Source organism: Meleagris gallopavo, chromosome 1, assembly GCF_905368555.1.
Source record: "Meleagris gallopavo chromosome 1, MGAL_WU_HG_1.1, whole genome shotgun sequence".
Lineage (NCBI taxonomy): Eukaryota > Metazoa > Chordata > Aves > Galliformes > Phasianidae > Meleagris > Meleagris gallopavo.
Genome location: NC_139404.1, coordinates 62261146 through 62285076, shown reverse-complemented (window position 1 = coordinate 62285076; position 23931 = coordinate 62261146). Strand labels below are relative to the sequence as shown.

At 39.9% G+C, this 23931-nt stretch overlaps 1 protein-coding gene across 1 annotated transcript in view; it reads right to left on the bottom strand.

The window, feature by feature from the left end:
• Nucleotides 1-969: 969 nt before the first annotated feature.
• Nucleotides 970-23931, bottom strand: part of PTPRO (protein tyrosine phosphatase receptor type O) — a 154707-nt gene continuing 131745 nt past the window's right edge. The window contains exons 17-27 of the mRNA XM_085216780.1: nt 22519-22602; nt 19521-19556; nt 18301-18382; nt 17290-17380; nt 16462-16538; nt 13747-13881; nt 12302-12424; nt 10678-10832; nt 7143-7278; nt 3396-3516; nt 970-2290 (exon numbers count right to left, since the gene is read on the bottom strand). Coding sequence (XP_085072906.1) covers nt 3412-3516; nt 7143-7278; nt 10678-10832; nt 12302-12424; nt 13747-13881; nt 16462-16538; nt 17290-17380; nt 18301-18382; nt 19521-19556; nt 22519-22602 — 1024 coding nt within the window. The 3' untranslated portion in view covers nt 970-2290; nt 3396-3411. The remainder of the gene's footprint in view (nt 2291-3395; nt 3517-7142; nt 7279-10677; nt 10833-12301; nt 12425-13746; nt 13882-16461; nt 16539-17289; nt 17381-18300; nt 18383-19520; nt 19557-22518; nt 22603-23931) is intronic.

Below are 23931 nucleotides of genomic sequence, written 5' to 3'. Positions count from 1 at the left end.
TAGTTAGGAACAGTGTGATGTTGGCAAGCTACCTTGTACTTTGTTATGGTCAGCCAAGACTCAGTTACAGCCAGCTCACACTGTAATGGTTTGTGTGCATATCAGTGTTTTAAAAGTAACCTGGATACTCTGGGCTATGATACAGAATAAACATAGAATCAGTGGGCAAGGCACAGAGGGCAGTAGATGAGAAAGCAAGAACATTTGTGCCTTTGTGGATTTGTTGTTTTTTATACCTGCTAGAAGTTCTCTAGAGGGGTGTGAACATGTTTTCTAAGTAAGCATGTGGTGACACTGTGAAATATAAACCAACAAAAAGGCAAGGTCTGGACTGTCAAGTGCTCTTTTATCACTCTAGCTTCTGTTCAAATTAGGCCAGCAAATCATAGCCATTCCCAGTTACATGGCAGGCCCTCCAGCTGAAATGCATTTGTGAAGGAACAGAAACAACGGTATTATTGAAGCTTTCTTGTTAGCAGCCTAAAGATGGCTCTCTGCCCATTTGCATCCATTTCTAGGCTTCTGATTTAAAACCACGGCAGCCCTGCTTTAGGAGTAGACCCAGTGGAAACTGTCAAATGTGAAGTGTGCACTTCTTCACCTCACATTTAATAATTAGAGGTAGAGTCTTCTTTCTTTAAATACTCTTCAAAAGGACCTGGTTTATTTAAGGGTTGTGTTATCTATGCAGTTTTGCGTTGCACGTGTGGGAGAGTTTGAAGGAAGTTTTCCATTATAACTATTACTGAGATGGAGTAGATATTAAAGGAATATACACCTATTTATCAGCTGAAGGAATAGCACTTTAAAAAATAAATAAACCCATTGTCTAAAGGAGGATATCAGGCTCCTGAAAGTGGCTGAGCTGCCACCTCTGGTACACTGGCTGTGCGGTGAATACGAAGTATGTGTGAGTGCACTTGCTGTTTTGCTGACAGTCACTTCTTCACAGGTAAGCAATCCAGTGTGTTTACTTTCAGTTCAAGTTTGTTTTGTTTACATTGAGTTACCATTGCTGCTAACTTCCAATGAGGTGACAAAAAGCAACAGGCTACAAAATGCCATCAAACATCCATTCTGACAGCATCCATGTCACAATACACAATGATGTACTGGAATTATACAAAGACAAAAAAATATATATAGCTAATCTGACTAGAACTGAAACTGACAGCAAAAAGGAAAAGAGCCCATCGCCTTGACCCGATGTCCCTGCAGGAATCTGTCCCGATGCTTTGGCAGCCTTGTAGCAATAAAGCAATAACCATATCCCTTCACATGCCAAAAAAAAAAACATTTTTGTAACACCGTGAATTCCTGGCTCGGAAAAATAGTTACATCCATTAAAGCACATTTTTTTTTTTAACCCAACCTGAATCAGCTTCACATTTTTACACAGGTTTAATACTTATTAAAAATAATAAACAAATGAGGGGTATAGGCACCATAGATTGCTCAGACAGTTAGATGCTATAGAAATGGAGTCAAAGCTACCTCAGCTGCGCTTGGATTAGACTGATCTAAAAAAAATAACCTTCTCAGTGGCGTTACTGAAAAGGTTGGAGAAAAGAACAATCTCTCTGCTTTATTCCTAGCAGCACTGTCACAAACCACAATGACCCCGTTCCTCAGCTGCCTGCTTCAGCTTCGGGCTCCATGCTCTGCATTTCCGAAGGTCAGTCTGTTCCTTGGGTCTTTCATTTCCCCAGGCCCCAAGCAGAGAATGTCAGGGCTGCAGGAAACAGTTCAATCCAGGTACCCAGCACCCCTGTCCCCCCTTTCACAATCTCCATATTTCTTCATGTATGTTCATGCCTTGCTATTCACTAATGAGGTATTATTAGATACTAACAATGCCTGCTCTCCTATGGACATTAGCACAGACCAGTGACACATGAAGAAAGGTCTTCATTCAACCCTTAAAAAAATATTGCACTTACTTACTTTAACCTTAAGCCCAACCTGCACAGAAACAAATAAAATAACTGAAAGTACCAAACAAGAAAACCCAATGCTCTGGAGCACTCTATTTTATGCACATCATATAGTGTCTTTTCCTTCATGTTGTTCAGTTGAATTTGGTCCAGTATTTAAAAAAATGTCCAGAAATTAAAACAGTTCAAAAGACACCGCAGGCTTGTTAAGGCTTTTTCTCCCCAGTGCTTCTGAAAGTTAGTTTCTGTTTCCCATTGTCCGCGTACCGCAAGGCAGCGGTCTCTCATGGTGGTTCAAGCCACCAAAAGAAAAAAAATCGGAAGCGAGGGAAGATGGGTGTGCTTCATGGTCTCACCTGGAACAATAAAGCAGGGAGAGAACACGTTAGAACTAGATAAGGAAATACACAAAGATCTTGGCAGATAGTTCTACCAGACATCCATACAGAGGCCTAACTGTATAATGAGGATCTGGCACTCTTTTTAGATGGTGAATTCCCTCCAAGTGGGCAAGTGAGGCCTGTGCAAAGTCATGAGTGTGTTTCATGAGTAGGGGAATGACACACGCAGATGCTGATACAAGGTGTCTGTGCCACACCACAGAATGCCAGTGCAGATGGCTAGTGCCTGTGACTCTCCATGAGGTAGCTGAGAACCCACTTTGTGTCAGCAGCATGCAGCTTCCTCTTTCACCCAAAAGCAAATGTTAAGGTTATGGCTGGCTTATTACTGCCACCTAATGAACTAAAGCTCACTAGCTGAGGCAGGGCCATGAGTCCTCACGGAGTGAGCCCAAAAAAAAAGGAAATGTTCTTGCTTCATCAACGGAAAACACCAAAGCACTGCTTGGTGTGTGGCTGGGGACTGGGCCATGCTGTTGCCTGCACTGAGGCAGACCCTGGGGCCTGGTGAAAAAGCACAGTGCTGGCCCCTGCTTGCTACAGTGCCTGGCTGAGGGTCCTCCTGTTCCCTGGCTCCCAGCATTCCCTGCTGGAGATCCTGAGTTCCTTCACTCCTTAGGAAGCCCTGCTGACATGCCAGCAGTGTTGACGGCCCAATTCAGATGGCCTTGGTAACCTGCAGCTGAGAGTGATGTGAGGACAGTATAAATTCTCCCTCTGCCTTAACCCTTCACTCATTGCAGGGTGAAGGAAGACAAGTGGACTCAGAGCTTCAGTTAAATCCTTAGAATTTCAGGATTCTCTAATTCTTTGAACATGTGAGCCAACAAACCGTTACACTGCCAAGGAAAGTACAGTGAGTTATTTAACGCAAGAGTCTGAGGGGATTTTGCTTACGTTCTCCATTGAAAATCCCCTCAGAGCAGAGAGAAGCCTAGGAAGAAAGCCCCAAGCAAAGCTTCCTCAGCGTGAGAAGCATACAGCCATAATGTGATGCCGGTTACTACCAAGCGGCGGGGATGCTTAGCTCTGTGCTTCACACAAGGCTTCCTGGACTTACCGCCTGGAACTCCAAACTAGGACTTGCTGACATTCTCGTATATGACGTCGCTTATGCAGAACTGCTGCTTTTTCTTTTGCCACATCAATTGCACACACTGGTGAATAAAAATGTATTGTTCCTGGAAGAAAGAATTAAGGGATTTGGCATTTTTGCAACTCACAAAGTCTGATGAAAACCCAAACAGTGGTTCATAGCAGCTGTCGGCACAGCTTTCCTGTTTTGCACTCCTTATCCCCCCACAACGCACAGTGAGTTCTCTGCTTCCCAAATAATAGCCTCTTACCGTTGTACAGAGCAGCTTCGGAAGCACAAAAACTCACTAAGCTTCCCTCAGCATCATACAGTGAGAGATGCAGTGAAACAAATTAACACTGTGTTGTAGTATTGGCTGTGAGGGCAACCTGACTGGAAGCTGAAGTAATGGGTGATTTGCTAAGAGTTTTACCAATAACTGATTACCCACTAGTTGTGATGGTAGCAAATTTAAGCTCTGAACAAGGTATATTGTAAGTTAAGTCACAAACATGCTGTGGTAGAAGCGCTTCAGCCGAATTTATGGCATAGCTTTCTAGAAATCTCATTTATGTAGGTTGTTCCAAAAGTAATGCATCCTATTTATTTCCACAGAAACTACAACAGATACAAACAGTACAATAACACTATTTGATAGAGCAAATTCTCAGCTACAAAATACTATTTTTCAGCATAGTCACCACCATTAGCTATGCATTTTCAAAAACGATGAGCACAAGCCTGCATTTTGCACTCACAAAAACCTGCACCAGTGGAAGACGCACTGTCACTACTGCTGAAACACACCACGCACTGCCTCATGGTGCTTCCTTCCACTCTTTTGTCTCCATAAATGTTCAGCGACCATTGATGGATGTCAGTGGATGCCATTTTTTCCACACAGAGGCATTCAATGGCACACTTTTGCTGCATACACATTTCCATGTCAGATGCCATTCTGTCAAACTGTGCCCCTGCTGCCACCTGTCACATGGCAACAAAATGTAATGGAACACTGGTGGGAAAGTTCAGCTTCTGCTGTATCACCAGCATGTGCCTCTGATAAAGTGGGCTAATATAATAACATAGGAAGCAGTGCTTTCAGAGCTGCAGTTGTACCTTTGGAAACAATAGTTGCTATCATTCAAGTTCCCCTTTTGTCTGGTTGCAGTGTGAATTATGAGATTCCAGGAGGAGGCTGTGTAAGCACATGCCAGCATATGGTTGGTGAACATGGTGTGTAAGTGATGTGCTGGAGAGGAGCAAGGCTGAACCCCATGCTTCTCACTGAGCAATGGCACTGCTGCTTGTGCAAGATATTTTTCCCATTTCAATCTGAAATGAAGCTCCACATTGTCATGGTCTCCGACACACTCAATGGTGGCAGTTTTGCAGGACTAGGAATGTCAGTTTTGTGGTGCTGGTCAGTCAAAGAGGAGCAACCAACTGCAGGAACCTGTGGAGTGCAGCAATCTAATGAATTGTGGAGGGCTGGGAGGGACATCTAGAGATCATCAAATCCAAACCCCTGCAAAGCAGGCCCCCTAAAGCAGACTGCACAGGTAGGCATCCAGGCAGCTCTTGAATATCTCCAGAGAAGGAGAATCCTCCCTGAGCAGCCTGTTCCAGTGCTCTTTCACTCTTATTATGAAGAAATTCCTTTGCATATTGGTGCAGAACTTCCTATGTTCAAGTTTATGGTTGTTTCCCCACAAACGCTGAAAAGAAGTTGGCCATGTGTCTTTGGCTCCCACACTTAAGATATTTAAAAACATTAGCAGATACCCTCTTTTATCCAGTCTTTTAGTACTACAGATGTAACCTTCACACTATATGCTCTCATGTCTTCCCATGTCTGAAGGAGCTATATGGCCTTCTGGAAGTCCACCTACCTCACGTTGCCTGAAAATAAACTAATTCACAGAAAAATACCCAAATGCACTTAAGTGCAACAAATTGCATTCATGCCACACATGCAACTGAAATGTTTTCATAAGCTTTGTGTTCCCCAACGCTTGACTTCTTTACCAGTATGAGGCTGAAACCTAGGTTTGCTCACAGAGCAGTTAATTATTTGGGGATTTATCACCCTATGTGTACACTACATTGGAAGCAAATTATCGTACAGAGAAACACTGTATTTCAGTTTGAAATATAGAAGTCATCACTTGAGTTTATTTCTAGCAGAGAGAAGGCAAACCGCAACAAATCCTCCAGTAATCCTTATGTGTACAAGGCATGGGGAACAAGAGGCTCTTGAGCAAAAATGACTCTTCAAAGACAGAGGCAATTTAAAGCTTCAAAATCTGAGTGTGGATCTCATTCTGTGCCCACAGTGGTCTGATGATCCCAGCAGGTATCAGAGCTTGAAGTATGTTTCAGACCACATAAAAGGATTTCTTCACACCCTTTGGTTTGAAGTGACTAGTTTTAATTCAGAGTGTTCTCCATTCTAACCTCTTTTTCAGGCTAGTGCTATTTTTTTTTTTAACTGCTCCATGAGACAGAGCCAAGGTTCCAGCACATGAGGAAATGTGAGCTCAGGTCAGCCCAGGTGTGCGGTTTCAGGTTTTCTAAAGAAAGCCATTCCAGTGGCCCTGTACCTGAGAGCCAGTGCCACCTGCTGACATCTGCACAAGGCTCAGCAGGACTGGGCATCAGCCCCAGACAGGCAGTGACTTTATGTGTTAGAAAAAATAATAATCATATCACCTCAGGAGTGTTAATGCAGCTGACGACGAAATAAAGTACCAGGATTTGTTTTCTGGTGTTTATACAAGGCCTTTTATAGAATTGTGTTGAAAAGTGGTGGTTTATGGGAATGATCAAGAATGATCTGAGACGAACTTTTAAAATTCCTAGACAGTAGCAGGCATTCCTGTCGCTTTTTATTCTCATCCCTCACCCCTGCTCAGTCTTTTCTGCTTTGCTCTGGGATAAGGAATCCTTGGCAACAGATCATCTGCCAGAGCTAGGCTGCTAACAGTGATGGTGGTCCTTCCAGCTGTATGATGGTTGCCAGCTTGTTCTGCGTCTAACCAGTGGAGTAAAACAAGCAGGAAATCTTTCCATCATTAGTAGAAGAACTGGGAAGATTCTAGATACATAAAACCATCTGTTTTGGAATAAGAGTTTGGGCATATTTTCCCATACAGATATTCCGATATGACTATTATGAAATATTTCCCTCCAACATAAAAAGAGGTACCTAACAGATATACATACAGTCAGTGGGACTGGGTGGTCTCTGGCAAATTTCTGATGGTTCTTATGTCCCTTTTGCTTTGGGTATTTGTATTGCCATCATGTAGTTTAGTTCATATGCTTGACCAGATGATACACTCCTGAAAACCTGTGAATGGCTGTCCAATACTGATATCACTTCATGAGTCATTAATTCCTTCAGCAAGTCCAATTCTTTTCAAAATGGTTTAAAATTTTTAAATGGTAGTTCCTTCTAATGCATTTTTACACATTGATTTTTTCAGAAAGTGAGAATAGCTTGGAAGACATCAGTGAGATTGAAGACATTCTATCAGACTCTCAGCTATGCAGCAGATTAACAATATGACAATATTTCAATAAAGATGACAACTTAATTTTTGCAATTCATAGCTGCTTTGACAGGTGTTCAAAGGGGACAACAATCATTGGACACGAGCAAGCTACAGAGGAGCATGAGAGAGATCCCATGATGCATTCACACCAAAGTGAATTGACACAGCATCCTACCTCTGTCTGCACCATGGACATTCTGTAGGACCTCATGTCAGATACCAGGCCCAATATATCTACGAACTCATGGTCACGGATGTGCTGTAAGAGCCGGTCCAGGGCTATGAATGTTCCTGTTCGTCCCACTCCAGCACTGCAACAAATACAGACATATAGCTCGTTTAGGCTTTCCAGGCATAGGCATAGAAGAAAATCAGAGGCACTGCAAAAAGTAGATGTCCTGCAGCTTAGATAATATACTAGGGCAAATCACCTAGTCATAGCAGGAAACCAGGCTGGTCAAGCAGGACCTGCTTTTCATGAGCCCGTGCTGGCTGGGCCTGATCCTCTGGTTGTCTCACATGTGCTGTGTGAATGCACTCAAGATGATCTGCTCCATAACCTTCCCTAACCCTGTGGTCAGGATGACAGACCTATAGTTTCCTAGATCCTCCTTCTGACCCTTCTTGTAGATGGGCATCACATTATCAAGTCTTCAGTCATCTGGTACCTCCCTAGTTGAACAGAATTGCTGATAAATGGAGGAAGATGGCTTGGCAAGCACTTCTGCCAGCTCCCTCTGTACCCACCGGTGGATCCCATCTGGCCCCATGAAATTGTGATAGTCCAAGTTGAGCAGCAGGTCACTAACTGTTTCCTCCAGAATTAGGGGGTTTTATTCTGCTCCCCACCCATCTTCCAGCTTGAGGACTGAGTTCCCTGAAGGTAACTGTTCTGACTATTAAAGACAGATGTAAAGAAGACATTGAGTACCCCAATCTTTTCCTCATCCTTTGCGGCAATGTTCCCTACCACACCCAATATGGAATGGAGATTCTCCTTGGCTCTCCTTTTGTTAATGTATTTGTAAAAGCACTTTTTCTTCTCTTTTTATAATTGTGCCAAGATTAAGTTCCAGCTGGGCCTTTGTCTTTCTAATTCTCTCCTTGCATATCATAGCAACATCCTTGTACTTTCCCCAGGTTTTCTGCCCCTTCTTACAAAGGAGGTAAACTCTCTTTTTTCCCAATCTCAGCAAAAGCTCCCTATTCAACCAGGCTGGTCTTCTTCCATGTCAGCTCATCTTATGACACACAGAGACAATCTGTTCCTGCACTTTTGAGATTTTATTTCTTGAGGAACGTCTAGCCTTCCTGGATCCCTTTGCCTTCCAGGACTGTCTCCCAAGGGACTCTCCCAGCCAGTATCTTAGCCCAAAGTCTGCCCTCCAGAAGTCTGGGATAGTGCCTTTTCTGATCCTCATCCTGACTTCACCAAGAACAGAGAACTCAATCATTTCATGATTGCTATGCCCAAGACAGCTTCCAACGATCATATCTCCCACCAATCCTTCTGTGTTTGTAAACAGCAGGTCTAGAGGGGCCTGACAGCCTGTGAAGATCTCTTACCAGTGTGTTAGGAAATTATCTTCCACACATTCCAGGAACCTCCTAGACTACTTCATCCCTGCTGTATTTTATTTTCAGCAAACATTTGGTAAGTTAAAATCCCCCATGAGAACAAGGGCTACAACTGTGTGACTTCTGCCAACTGTTTGTAGAATGCTTTATATGTCTCTTCATCCTGGCTGGGTGGTCTGTAGCAGCCTTGTTGGTTATTCCCCTGATCCTTACCTGTTACGACTTGACCTTATCATTACCAGTGTTGAGCTCTACAAAATCAAACCACTCCCTAACACACAGAGCAACCTCAGCACCTCTCCTTTCTTTCCTATCCCTTCTGAAGACCTTATTCCAACAGTCCAGTTGTGAGAGCGATCCCACCATATTTCAGTGATGATGACTATGTCAGCTGCACAGGGGCTTCTAACTCCTCCTGTTTATTGGCCATGTTGTGTGCATTGTTGTAGATGCTCTTCAGCTTAGCTTCTGATCTCATCCCCAACACTGGCATGCTGTCCCTAAGCTCATCTGTTGTAAGCCTGGTTTTATCCCTTTCCTCCTTAAAACCTAGTTTAAAGCCTTCTCAGTGAACTCCGTCGACTCCTGGACTAGAATACTTTTCCCCCATGAGACAGGTGATCTCCATCTGTTGCCAGGAGACCTAGTGCTGTACAGACTACTCCATAATTGAAAAAACGAAATTCCACCGAGAGCACCAGCCTCTTAGCTGTGTGTTCATTTGGTGGGTTTTCCTGTTCTTTGCAGTATTTTTCCCTGCTATTGAAGGGACTGAGGAAAACACCATTTGAGCTGCCATTCCTTCAACTATTTGCCCCAGTGACCTAAAGAGAACCAACACAGTAACTACTATTAAGGCTAGAAGTGTCTTAACAGATATTCCTTATTTTGTCTTGTGGTGCTTTCAGAAAAGTATTTGAGATGAAGTTTCAGTAGTTCGTCTTAACACAGCTTTCACAAAACAGATTTTTCGCTTGTATTTCTTTAGCAAAAATGTTAATATGTGAAAAGAGATGGAACTTTAGATCTACTCATTTGAAAGATTCATTAATTGATATGTTCATAATATTCATAGATACACTAATTGATATATACATTGATTGATATATACATAAATAGCAAGTGGAAAAGTTGTAATTATGCCAGTTCCTCCCATTCTTTAAAGCGTGAGAGCAACCGCTGTTGTTTATCAATACATTCCTTCTCCCCCCACTTCCACTCATTTCAGAACATTGTTATTTATAATCAATGTGGTCTAATATGTACAATGTTGTGTAAAATATTATCTGAAAAGCTCTTTCTCTGCTGGTAGAAGCATCCTAATTAAAAAGAAGATGCTACAGAAAATGCTTTCTCCTATACCTTCCCAGAACAATTAAGTAATATAAGAAATGCCATTTCACAGCCCTAATTTTAGTTCCTTCCCTGGCTTACTAGCATCTTTCTTGACAGTAGGACTCCAAACCAATATCCCCTATGTATTTTTCCATTAAGAGGTAGGAGAAGGCTGCATGCTTTGCTGCTTTTACAGATGTTCTTGTTTTGCATCCATCAGAACGCTAGCTGTCATTTCTGGAAACTTGAAAAGATACTAATTTAAAAGACTGTTTTCTGGAAAGTAGTACTCAAAAGAGTGCTGTGAGAGACACAATGCTGACCAACAAACATATCAGCAACAGACTGGACCAGGCTGGAGGGTGCTGACACACTGCTCAGCGACATAGCTGCTGTCTGAGGTGGGTGATGCAGGGCTGACAGGTACAGAGCTTGTCCAGCCTCAGCATTCTTTTGAACCATGTCACTAGGGAGTACACACACTCATCCACTGCAACCTGGCAATTTTTGTCCCTCCGAAGACCTATCTAGAGCAGCTCTCGCCCCAGAAGCTACAAAGAAGTCTTAGGTCAGTGGGTAGCATTGCATCAGGAAGCAATATGGTATGATGTCATCTCTGGCATGGCAGCTGCAACCAGTAGGGTAAGGGGAGTGAGCGTGTTCATCAAAGTCCAGATGACACACAAGGGATAAATGTGTCAGTGTATTAGCAAGCTTCCTCCCCAAAATTACCCTTCCAACCTATCTCACCGGGTCTTTTCTTCAACTCCCCACTGCCTTGGCTGTGAAATGTTTACCTGCAGTGTATGATCATGGGGCCTTTACTCTTTACTGACTTCTGCCTGACCATCTGCACGAACTGCAGGATGCTTTCGGCGGCGTTGGCTGTGGGGACACCATGGTCTGGCCAGGCAGTGTAGTTAAAATGCATCACGTCTTGCACCTCATCAGCCTAGTGGGAAAAGCAGAACAGCAGTGTGTTCACAGAGGTTTTAGCAGTGCGGTCACGTTCAGTCAGACGGAGGTTTTGTTGTTACTTTTTTCTTTTTGATCCACATACTACCAAAGACAGTAAAATCATAACGTCAGACAAAAGGTAAAAACTCCTGTTGCTGGGTTTAGGATATGGTTTTGGTGTTTGTTTAATTGTTTGTTTTTTACACGGTAGTTAATTTTTTTTTTTTTTGCTTATAAATCAAGAACTGTTGCGCTTTTCAAGCTTAGACTTTGTTCCTCTTTGTATTCCATTTCCTCTCCTTTTCTCCTTTTGCCATGGATAAAGAACAACCCTGCTGGCAAACAATTAATACTGGATTCATGAGAATTTTTCTTCTGAAGTTAAAGAAAAAACAGAAGGAAAAACATCACCTCCTAACACTGTCATTGCCAGGCAACAAAGAAAAGATCTTAGAAAAATACCCGTTATTTTCAAAAGCATTTCTAAAACCTTTAGGTGAAATAAAATCCTCAGTATAGTCGACGTCTTCTTTGACACATAAAGGGATTCAAAACGTGGGGAGGGCTATCTATGTGTTTGAGAGGACCTTATCACAAAAATAACATGGCAATCAAGGCCTTCAGTTTTGCCATTCTAAATCAGGCTAAAGATCTTTATTCCAGAAACTCTTCTCCAGTCACAGACTGCAGCAGGTCTTAGGGAAAAAATATTTAAAAGAAGACCAGTCCAAAAGCCCCTTAAGTATTGTCATAGTTTTGATAGAGGACAGTGCCTAAACAGCAAACTGAACTACAATTGTTATTTTCAGTAGATACCAACACAGCCCAACCTCTGACTTGATCCCATCATGTCTTATGCCAGTTCTTTGTCATGCTTTATTGAAGCAGCTACAAAAGAAACTTGGCTGTTTGTAATGAGCTGCAAGTCTCTTCCATTTCCTTTACTTCAATAAATGAAAGCAGAAAAATGCTCTATTTCAGCAGCAGCAGGGAGTGGAGAACCAGTGGACACACATTTTACACAAGGTCCTGTCTAAGCCATTCACTAAACTTATGCTACAAACATTGCACAACTGCCCTTTCAAAAAGATATTTTCAATTTCTACATATGTATTTTTAAGTTTTGAATGGCTTATAGCAATAAGATTATGCTTGACAGTAAAAAAAGAAGCAAGTATATTTGTCAGTTTTCAGTAATTATCTGCAACACTGGAACGTCTATAATCTGATGTACAACTGTTGCTTCAGTCTTACATGTTGGTGGCAAGTTGACAGAGATGGCAACCCTAGGTGAAAGTCATGTGATTTAGACATTTACTTGTGTGGAGTGAAAGAGAGCAAGGCCATAATCAATTTTCTTAGGTGCTTTTCAGTGCATGCCAGAAATGGACAGATTTTAAAGAAAAGCCTGGACAAAAACTGCTCCCACTCTGCTAGTAGAGCTATGAAACATGATACACTTACATAGCTAATTCGGAAATTCCTATAAACCCAGTCTGTGTGTTCTTCCTCAGACAGCATCTCGACAGTAATGTCCCCATATGCAATAGGATCTTCTGTAAAAGGCCAGTAATGATCACATTTCACCTAAGAGGGAAACATATAAATATATCTATATGCATACTTTAAAAAAAGCACAATCAAAAACAGACTGAACTGCAGTTTTAGAAATGCCTACAGCACTGCTTGCTTCTTTCAATAACAGGTAATATATCCTGTAATTACTTTCAGCTTCATCATTCTTGTTTGTATATAACAACAGGCATCGTTATGCATTAGTTCTCTGAAGGGGAGCATTAGCATAGCAAAGCATGAAAATACACACCTTTTTTTTGTAGATTGTTGCATTTCCGCATGGAAGAGGAAAAAAAATGTGGGGAAAAGGAATATATTAAAAACATGTATCTTTCACATTATTATATTGTAATGGCAAGGGAAACATAAAGCCTAATGTATGCATTTTATTTTTATGTGAACTTAAAAGCAGAGAAGGTGCTTGAGGTGAGCAAGGACCTCTAGGTCCATCTGGTCCAACCCCTGCTGAAGTAGGGACACCTGGAGCAGGGTGCTCAGGACCATGTCCAAGTGGCTTTTGAAGATCTTCAAAGTCCTAGACTCCACAGTGTCTCTGGACAATCTATGCCAGTGTTTGACCCCATCTCTCACAACAAAAAAGCATTTGCTTGTGTTTAGACTGAATTCTATTTCCTTTACTTTGTGCTCATTGCCTCTTGTCCTGTCAAAAGGCACCTCTAATAAGAGTCTGGATCCCTCATCTCCATTCTTTCCCATCAAGTGTTTACTCTTTTTTTCAGGCAAAAAAGTCCTAGATTCCTCAGATTCTTCATTTGAAAGATGCTCCGGACTGTCAATCATCCTGAAATGTTTATCGTAACTTAATGAAGTGAAATTCCAAGTCTAATGACACTGCCTCATGAAAAGTAATGCAAATGAATCCACCCACCAATTAATAAATATGGTTTCAGAGCAGATCATTTAAAAAAAAAAAAAAGAAAGAAAAATGCATAAAACTATCTTAGTTTCAGCTGGGACAGGATTGTTTTCTTCACAGTGCCTGGTACGATGCTATGTTTTGACTCTAGGAGAAAAACTACGTTGATAAGACACCAGTGTTTACAGTTGCTAAGCAGTGCTGTAGAGAGCCAAGACCATTCTCAGTAAAGGGCTCATGGATCTGGGAGGGAACAGAATTAGGACAGCTGACTGAAACTGGCTAAAGGGATATTCCAGACCATATAATATCATGCAGAAAGAGTTAAAAGGGAGTGGGAGTTCACGTCTTTGTCTTCCACTGCTCTGGGAACACTGGGTATTAGTTGGATGGAGGGGGTGGGGGAGGAGGAAGCAATTGCTTGTGCTTAAACCACACCAAAGATTTTGTTACATACCCGTCTTTTCTCATTGCATTGAGTGAGCATAACAATAATTTGAGATTTTTGCTGTAGAACCATCTTCCAAAAATCATTCCTAGTTTCTGGCAGTGGTCCTTGGGTTGCAATGTATTCCTGGGGTGAATTGTAACCCTGAAAAACAAAGAGACAAGTGCTTTGCACTAACGTGTTTAGTGCTTCAGAACACCTGCTTTGCTCTGGCATGTGTACTTTTTGGCTTGTTCAATTTGTATTTTTAAAAGTGATCTCTAACATAAACCACTTCATGATTTTTACTTAATGATTACTTCACAACTTTTGCCAGTTTTTGGTGCTTCCAAACGTAAGCAATCTAGAATGGAAGACAGAAGGGAAGCTGTGACTCTATAAATCTTGTGCCCTTAGAACTGGAAAGGCAGCATCAAAAAAAATTAAGTAGTGAGGATCCTAAATCAAAATTTCAGCTTCCATAATTTAAGAAAATTTGAGAGTTAAGTTATAGACATAAAAATTATTATATATGTAGTGCATGTGGTGATTTTCAAGAACTGATATAAGTGGAGGTTAGCAATAAACAGGAATACGTGCATATGTTTATATCATAAGGACTTAAATTAGTAAAATATTAATTTGAATGCTTTTGGAATTCAGCTGCTATATATTTCACATTTCTTCTCCTATCACTATCAACTAGCTGTAAAAATCTCCTTATATTAAAAAAGACTGTCTTGAAGATCCAAATAGAAGACCCAAAGAAAGGTCATTTTAGCATCTGCTATGATCATATTTGCAGAGTTTGTAAAGCTATTCAATATTCCTGATAAGAGCAAAAGATAAATTCAGCATACAACATGATCCCATGTAAACTGGGCAATTTCTGTGCCACCCCTGTACGTTCCCTGTGGATTGTAAAAATACTGACAATTTGGGAGCAATTCCCACAAATGTTTTCCTCTAGACATCTCTAAAAGTCAGTGCAATCTAAGTTTTCCTGTTACACAGAATGCTGTTTGCTTGTATAGCCCAAGTGTCAAATCATTACTATCACAGAGACACAGATGACCACTAGTATCCATGTTTGGAGGAGGTACTCAGTAAAGAAGCCATCTTCGGAAAAAAAAAACAAGCATTAAGATGATGCACCTACCTCTGTTAGAAAGACAAATTCAGCACTATGCTGTAAATAAAACCAAGTAGATGTAAACTATAAAAAAATAATAAAATAGAACTCAGCAATCCAAAAAGAATTGCTGCATTCAACCCAATTATAAATAACCCTATATCTTAGAACTTTTTCTGATCTGTTAGTGATGGTTTTGAAGACTGGGACATTTTTCTTGATTCACTACCAGCTTGGACACATGCAACAGTAGTGTTTAAGTTCATGCTCCTGTCAAGCAGAAACTAAGTACAAACAACATATTCAGCAGTACATGTGTGGATGATGGCTCGGTGACAGAGAAGTGGTTTCACTGACTCACTTGTGGGCCCCTCCCTTTTCCGTAATCCTGACTCAGTTCTCCCCAGCACAGCCAGGACCAGCTCTGTCCTCTTTCCTCATGGCACACGTACAGAAATGCTCATCACTAAGTCTTTTTCTAAACAGATCACAGAATCACAGAAACAAGGTTGGAAAAGACCTACAAGATCATCCAGTCCAACCATCCACCTATCACCAATAGGTCTCACTAAACCATGTCCCTCAACACAAAATCCAAACACTCCTTGAATACCTCCAGGGTCAGTGACTCCACCACCTCCCTGGGCAGCCCATTCCAGTGCCTGACCACTCTTTCAGAAAAGCAGTATTTCCTAAAGTCCAGCCTAAATCTCCCCTGGAGCAGCTTGAAGCCATTCCCTCTAGTTCTGTCACCAGTTACATGAGAAAAGAGGCTGACCCCCAGCTCACTACAACTTCCATTCAGGTAGTTATAGAGAGCAATAAGGTCTCTCCTGAGCCTTCTCTTCTCCTGACTGAACAATCCCAGCTCCTTCAGCCCCTCCTCATAAGGCCTGTGCTCCAGGCCCCTCACCAGCTTTGCTGCCCTTCTTTGAACCCGCTCCAGGGCCTCAATGTCTTTCTCGCAGCGAGGGGCCCAAAACTGGTCACAGTACTCGAGATGCTGTAGTGCACTCAACACAGCACACACTGAGCACCAGTGAAGGGGAAGTGGAGAAAACGGGAATAAAACAAGGGCAAACCTTTGGGCAGCAACAAAGGAAACAAGTGGAAAGAGTTGACAAGGTTTTGGCCCATCCCTAGTATACAAATACTTAGCTACAGCTCTGCTTCCACTTCAATTATTTTAGAATTCTGGGTGCTCTTTCCTGGTAAACAGCTGCTTATCAACACAAAGAGGAAATAGACTGGGTGCATTAGAAACCTAGATATGTTTCCAGTTTAAAAGTTTCTATTGTTCTTCCTAGCTGTCTTAAGAAGCACTGCACCACTTCTTCATTCTTCTCATTCCCCTACCTGTTATATGTTATTTTCACAAAGATTCAAGCTCACTCAGTGTTAGCATGGGAAAAAAATGGTGAAAGTCTAATATCTCCCCCCACCTTTTTTTTTTTTTTTTTTTTTTTTGGTGTCTGGTGGAAAGATCAACTCCCTTCCAGTAAAATACTGGAAGCTAAAGAAGATGCTGAGAATGTGACTGAGCCACCAGCGGCTATTGTGTCTTTTGCAGCAGATGTGTTCTAAGTGCTGTTCAGGACACTGTTCTTACTCACAGGAATATAGTTGGCATTAATGTAGTCAGATCCCTCTTCTTCATTCATTGAGACTAACCGGACACGACTAAAGTCATCTGTAAAAGAAAATGAAAAAATCATTGGCTATCAAGTATGGAGCTCAAAATTAATCCTATGCAATCTGAAAAAAAAGATCTATTTAAAAAAAAAAAAAAAGAATGCTCATAAGAGGAAATGGCTTGAAGTTTAAAGGGGCTAGATTTATGTTGCATATAAGGAAAAAGTCTTTTACAAAAGTAAAGTGAGAGTGGTGAGGCACTGGAACAGGTTGCCCGGAGAGGTGGTGGATGCCCCATCCCTAGAGACATTCAAGGTCAGGCTGGATGAGGCCCTGGGCAACCTGACCTAGCTGTGCATGTCCCTGTCCATTGCAGGGGAGTTGGACTAGATGGTCTTTAAAGATCCCTTCCAACTGTAAGGATTCTATGATTCTATATTCACCAACAGAGAGCAATGCTTGCTTCAGTAAATACTACACGGATGTACCATCACTGCTATTCAGCAAAATACATCTTTTGACTGCCAATCCTTTGGGCTTCCTTAGGTTTCATTAAAACCATAAGAAAAATATTATAACAACTTTCAGTAGTAGAAACAACATTGTATTCTTCACTTCCTAACTCCAGTCTTGATAAACACCCCCCCAAAAACATCTCTTCATATCTAAAAGAAAAAAATATATCACCAGCTTCCCTCTACAGGCAGGTTTTAGAAAAGCCTTTTATCAGTCAGAAAATCTGTCATGATTCCCCTATTATTAAAAATCTTCTTTCCATCTCAAGGGACTTTATCAGTGCATGTACTTACATGGCAGGATATTTGTGTAGCGATTTTTGCAGCGATTCATGGGAAGATCAGCAGCAAAGTGAGGTATGTCAAGCCCAATCAGTTTTAGCTCCTGAGTTAAGAGAGATAAAAATGCCAAGGTCAAACTCACCAAGACTCTGAAAATGAATCTTTGTGAAGTGAATGCTTGCTGTTTGTACAAGATTGAAAATGTTCATAAAACACTTTATATACTGATGTTGCCAATGCACTGCTGCTACTGGAGGTTGTGGCTACAGCCTGCTCTTCTCTACCTACACATAGTTAACCAAAATAGTGTCAAATCAATAGAGTTGATAAATTCTTTCTGTGGCAGCCATTTCACATCACTTTAAGGGCTTTATTCTTAAGTGGCTTTTGGTCTTTTTTCAGGGGAACATTTGAAATTTTTTTCCAGACCTTACATTGAGTACTTATACCAAACATATGATGCATCAAAAGACTTTTAACTGGCAGCAAGGGTATATCAGCCACCCAGAACAGTGGAAAAACCTGAAAGTCTCCTTGTTTCCCTTTTAAGCCTTTGGAAGTTATTTCAAAGAGTGGAGCTTTTTAGTTTAGCATTTGTAAGCTGACTTAAATGCAGGTGAATTATGATAGTGTACTTCAATTACTCTTAAAGGTTGCTCTTGAAGATATTTTTGATGTTTGGTACTTTCTCATTTTAATGCTGCTCCTCAAGTTAAAGGAGTTGTACAAGTCCTAAACATAATTTGGGCCGCCAGCATGTCCTACATCTAAAGGAAGTGTATTGATCTGACAATTATCTGGAATTGTACAGGATGAGACAGTGAGATAAGTTTACTAAATATACTCCTGAAAGGTACCGAGTCCTGACTTGAAATTCTGCAGAACATGATGTGAAGCTGACCCACCTAACAACAGCACACACTGCACACTGCAGAGCACAGGAACACATCACACAAACTTAATATCTGGAAAAATGCTGGCTGAAGTATAGTAGCTAGGAGAGGATAGTCCCTATAGATTTACCTCAAATTGCAGAGAAAATTTATAATCAGAATCTTTTGCCATATCCTTGATGTAGCCATCAAAATCATCCAACTGGACAGGGCTTTAAAAAGAAAAACACACAGAATTAAGAAAAAAAAAATAAATGCATTCGGTTCCATTTCTATATCCCCCCTAGAACACTATATATAAGTGCTGCTAGTACTGATGGGTTTGATGTGGTTTGGGATTGTATTGTCTCACTGTGTTTCTGGCACCAGGCAGCCACCAATTAATTTAAGTTCCTTGTGTGCCATGCAAAACGTTGTTTACACAGAAGCAAAATATCTGGCAAAATGAAAATTTTACAACTCATCTGAGCTTTCTTCACACAGAAAAACAGATTTCATATGTAGGCTTTGTTCAGGAAAAGAAAAGTCAGAACAGTATTTTGGATGCCACTGTTTTCTCTGCTGGTTTTGAGAGCTATACATATTTGTTACAGTGACTGAATTCTCCTCCTGGAGAGATACTGTCTGGAAAAAGTGGCATATACCTATATAAAAGCATGCAGAGCTTCATCAGGTATAAACTGGCTTTGATTTAATGATGCTCATCATTTTACACACTTTTCCATTAGGTGAGGGTTTATCTTTAGTACAGGCACAACCTCTAAACACAGAGAAATAATTAGGCTAACACTCTGAATTACTGAACGCAGGTAAACAGCTTCCCTCACCTAATTATCATGCTCTAATTTACAAGCTACTGAGGCATGTACACAGTAATCTTTTCATTTACTTTGAGGCAATATGCCCAGAGGAACCTGTCTCATCACCATTTAATTACTCTTGTTTATCCGTTAACATTAATGATCTCCATGTTCTAACTACAACTGTAATGAGAACCTTATGTCAAGAGGGAAATAATACCAGGAACAAATGTATTCCAGTATTTTATCATTTGTCATTTTTAAATAAGGATAAGCTCCATTGGAATAACTAAGTTGGATAATTGATCATTTCCCCAGTGACTAATTTTCTTTCAGTGAGGAGCTGTTTTACAATTTATCTTTTGAGAAGAATTGCTTTTGTCCAATTACTGTTTGCTTTCTGATTTCAGACATCTATCTGAGGGTTTTTCAAGAAGTTTTGTATATCTGTAATTGCAATACCACTATACCATGTACTCCAATAATGGATGTTCAATTTAAGGAGATTTTTTTACTATTTAATTATTTAAATATCAAAGAAGTTACATACTTGGTCAGCTTTCTCTTCTTTAGTCCATTTTTACTCCTGAAAAAAAAGAAAGTAGTGCTTTTTCATTTGTTAAACTACTATGCATTCTTTATTCAAGTTTACTACTGGTTTGCAAATGTATGCTTTCTGGTCAGTGCAATAGTCAGGATAACGTTGGCAATAATACCTTGGGCATTTATAAGGTAGTTGCAAAATTTCCATTGATGCTAGTGGAATATATTTTCCATTCTTGTGGCCCTGAAAAACACCACCTTATTCTCAGAAGAAGCAGGTTCTCTGCAAATACTGACCCAACAATATTAATGACTTAATGTGCTGGGGCTGAGTCATGAGCCTGGCTGAATTCCTGTCAGTGTTATTGCAGGAGTTGTAGCACCAAGGTGTCCCCAGGCTGCTCTACTCTGGCTCTATTGGGCTTGGAAACGATGCCAACAGGAGAGAGAAACTGCTAATGAGAAGAGCCTGTTGGGCAAAGAGAGAACACTTGCAAATTTGAGTAAGAGTGAAGGAGAAAGGAAAGGACCTCAATGCCATTTCTCACCCATCTCATAATCTGCTTATGATGATCAATGAAGACAATGATTAGACCTAGCTAGACTAAAGCTTAAACCTTAGATAATTTTAATTGATTTTTAACAGCTAGAGATAATTATTCCAGTCATGTCTTCTCACGATTTATAAGGGATGTAATTCACTAGTGACCGTTGTGAGTGAGCTAAAGAGTTAAATGGTATAACCCATAACAAATGGACTTGGGAACTACATTAAACTAACCACCATCATGTGGATTTTTGGACGATGTGTGTATGTGTGCTCATGCTGTTGCCACAATTAATTAACCAACAAGATTAAACACACCAAGTCAGCAACCTAAAATAATTTTGATAGAGTTCTGAAAACAATGATCAATCCTGCTACACCAACCACAGAGAACAAGTAGATTCTCACTTACTCAGAATTAATTTTAGCGGCATTTTTTTTTATTATTCTTGGGCTTCAAATATCTATTTACTAATCGTATAATAATGATACATTTTAAATTTAATTCTAACACTAAAATGATTTCTAGATACCGTGCACCACAGCCTCAATTGGTAAATCAAAGGTGAAGACTTTTAATTTCAAAACAATAAATAAAAAATACAAAAGGTAATTATTAAAAGTGGAGTATTTGTACTTTTCTATCCCTTCAAGATTAGAAGTGAAATAGTAATTTAAAAAAAAAAATCTAATTTCCAGAATTAAATTCTAAAAATATTCAGTTTTCAGAGGAGCCATCAGCTTCAGCAATTTTCTTAACTTGTCAAGGTACATTTCCATTTAGATGTGAAGCTTTGCTTACAGAGTTAAAAAGAGCTATGACAACACAAACTTCACACTAACACAGTAGTTTACTTTGCAAAGCACCATTATATACCTCTTCAATCTTCAATGCTATCTACACAAATACTGTCACCCATTTGTACTCATTCATGTATACTACATCTGTATATAAACGAGTAGCATTTACACTACATCTTCAAACATCCCTTTTTCAAAGAAGTCCTAACATTAATTTATCTAGACTACTTAATGCATTTCTTTGCTGTTCACTGTAACTACGGTACATCTTTTTTTTTTAAGGTTGGGCAGACTGCAGCTCATTTTAAAAGAAAAAAATATCAAAGTGCTGTTTATGATGGGACTTTCTAAGAACTCTTCTCTAAGGAACATTTCAAGAGGCAATAAAACAAATGATTGACATCCATTTCCCAGCAACAGTTTCTTCTGCTTTGATTCTCTCAAGAGGTCTTTGTTTCTTAGCACTGCATTTGTTCCCTGAATGTTCATGAATTTTTTAAACCAAAGTAAGTACAAAATAAATTCATTTGAAACATCATCTGGTGTTTCATCTTTTCATCCATTTGCCCTACAGATTAAAATACAAAGAGAGCAATTCATCTTATCTCATTCAACTTCAGCTTCTTGAAAGGCAGTAAAGTAGACGAAACTGGGAAGTTTGATTGTAGGGGAAATTTCTGAAGAAAGATACATATCTAGGGAAGTGAGGTAATAATAATGTATATTAAATAAGAACAGGCAAAGAGGGAGATGACTCTTTCTGTATCTTCCACAGAGCAAATGTGACCCAAAGAAAACTGTTCTCAGAAATCCCTATGCTAGAGATTTCTATGACTGCCTACCAGGGGATTGGTGTTGTATGGTAATATTATGAGAAAATGTTTGGTCAAAAGCATGTCTTAATTTTTGTACACCACTATCCCTTGGACTCCAGACCATCAGGAACATACATTTATTTTATATAAATGAAGCATTTTTGAATCATTGCCAATCTTCTCTCTCTACGTATTTTGTAAATGGTTCATAAAACAGTTCTGGTTCTAAATAGACCCTGAGACTTTTAAACTATAAATATATTTACAAAGTGATTTACAAAGCCTTTATAAACTATTTATGGACAAAACTGCTGAATACACACACACACACACAGACGCACACAGTGACCCAATTTTTACACCTGGGGGATGCTAGTTGGTATAGATTTTCAGTGAATTGTTGTTTCCAAAAGTAAAACTGCACCTTTAAAAGCAAGTCATTTGACATCATACAGCAGAGGTGGGCCATTATGAAGCAATTTTAGTAAAAGAAAAGCAGCAGAAGGCAATGAGCAGATGAATAACTGGGACAGAATAAGCCAGGATTTATAATGAAACAGCAAAAACTGCGAAGAGACAGCAATGAAATGGATATGATTATCACCATATAATTAGCTTTTTAATAGCAAAAATGGGTTGGAGCATAAACAGACATAAAATAGATGAAGCAGGGTAGCAAATACTTTGATACCCACATCCTCTCCAATCCATGTTCTGTTACAAGAAAATTATAACTTCAAGAGCTTTGACCCATTTGAAAGCAAAAGTATCACACCATTTTCATATAACAGAAATTAACATTGTTTACACATTGCATATGGAAAAACAAGTAAATCACTTACCAAGGATTAATATAAAATGCCAAAAGATAATCAGTCCAAAGGCATGAGGGTAGCAGAGTTAGGAAAGCAAATACACTTCTACGCCTGTGAGCATTAATAAATAACATACATAAAGATGAAAAAGTGAGGAGAGTTAGTAAGACAAACAAAAGTCAGGCGATCAGCAAATGCTATTCTAAAATTCAGCTAAATCCACAAAGGCTTCTTCTTACTTTTTAAGAATATTATTAGCATCCACAGAATTTTTTCTCCTCAACCTTATGCCCTATATATGATTTTCAGCCATCCAATATGAAATTCTATTTGATCAGAATAAATGTGTTTTTTGGTATTGATTGAGGCCTGTGATTCTAAATTAACATTAATTGATAAATTGAAAGATTTTCAGAGTAAAGGGTTTGAGAGTTTCATCCACAGTTTTCACCTATTACTTAAGTGGTGCTAAATCTGTTTCCTGATGTTTGGAGCTATTTCAGAACAGACACTGTTTGCTTTAACCACATATGACTATGTTCCTGCAAATGATCCTATGGGTATTAGTAGGAACATCTGTATCAGAGTTAAATTCAGATCATTCCACTCTTAATACCCTCAACTGAGTCAGATTTCTGAAAACATTCACATAACATTTTGCATTGTCCTGTCTTCAAGTACTTTCAATTCTCTCCTAGGTTTTTATGAAAATATCATTTCTGCTTCTCCTAGTCATGGTTTCATTGCAGCTAATGGAAACCTGAGTACAAAACAATACTAAATTTCTGCATTTGTAATTTACTTGCTGGATTAATCCAGGAACACAATCAGGCCAGTTCTTCCTTGTGGTTGAGTGGAATATAAATACTTTGTAACTGTGGAAAGTTCAAATTTCAACAAAAAAATTGCCCTTGTAGTAGGACTTCTGGCCAAATATACCCTCCTTGTTTTTTGTTTGTTTGTTCGTTTTTGTTTTGTTGCATTGTTGTTTTTTTGTTTGTTTTGTTTTGTTTTGCTGCATTGTTTTTTTTCTTCCCATCAGAAAAATCAGTGTCCTAAAGGTGATATCAGGCTTTCACAGCTGTTCTGAAGAGGAACCACGAAGTGGAGTTTCTTTTTCAGTACTTCTGGCTATTATGACATAGGTAGATACTGTACTTTCCCCAGAAAGCAAATCAACAACAGTAATCTTCCAGCCCAGAATGGAAAACTACCCTCACACTGATAACTCTAAGTTACATTTCAAAGACTTTTACTGGTGAGTAGAATGGGCAGTGCAATTTATGCTGGGCACCTTCCCCAGATGTTGGTAGGGATTACATGGGCCAGCCCGAAGCACAAGCTCTACATGGAGCTTGGAGAGGCTGCTCCTCTGCTGCCAGCTCCTCTGCTGGACAGCCAGCCAGCATTTCCTCCTGAAAATGGCTAACAAAACCAGTG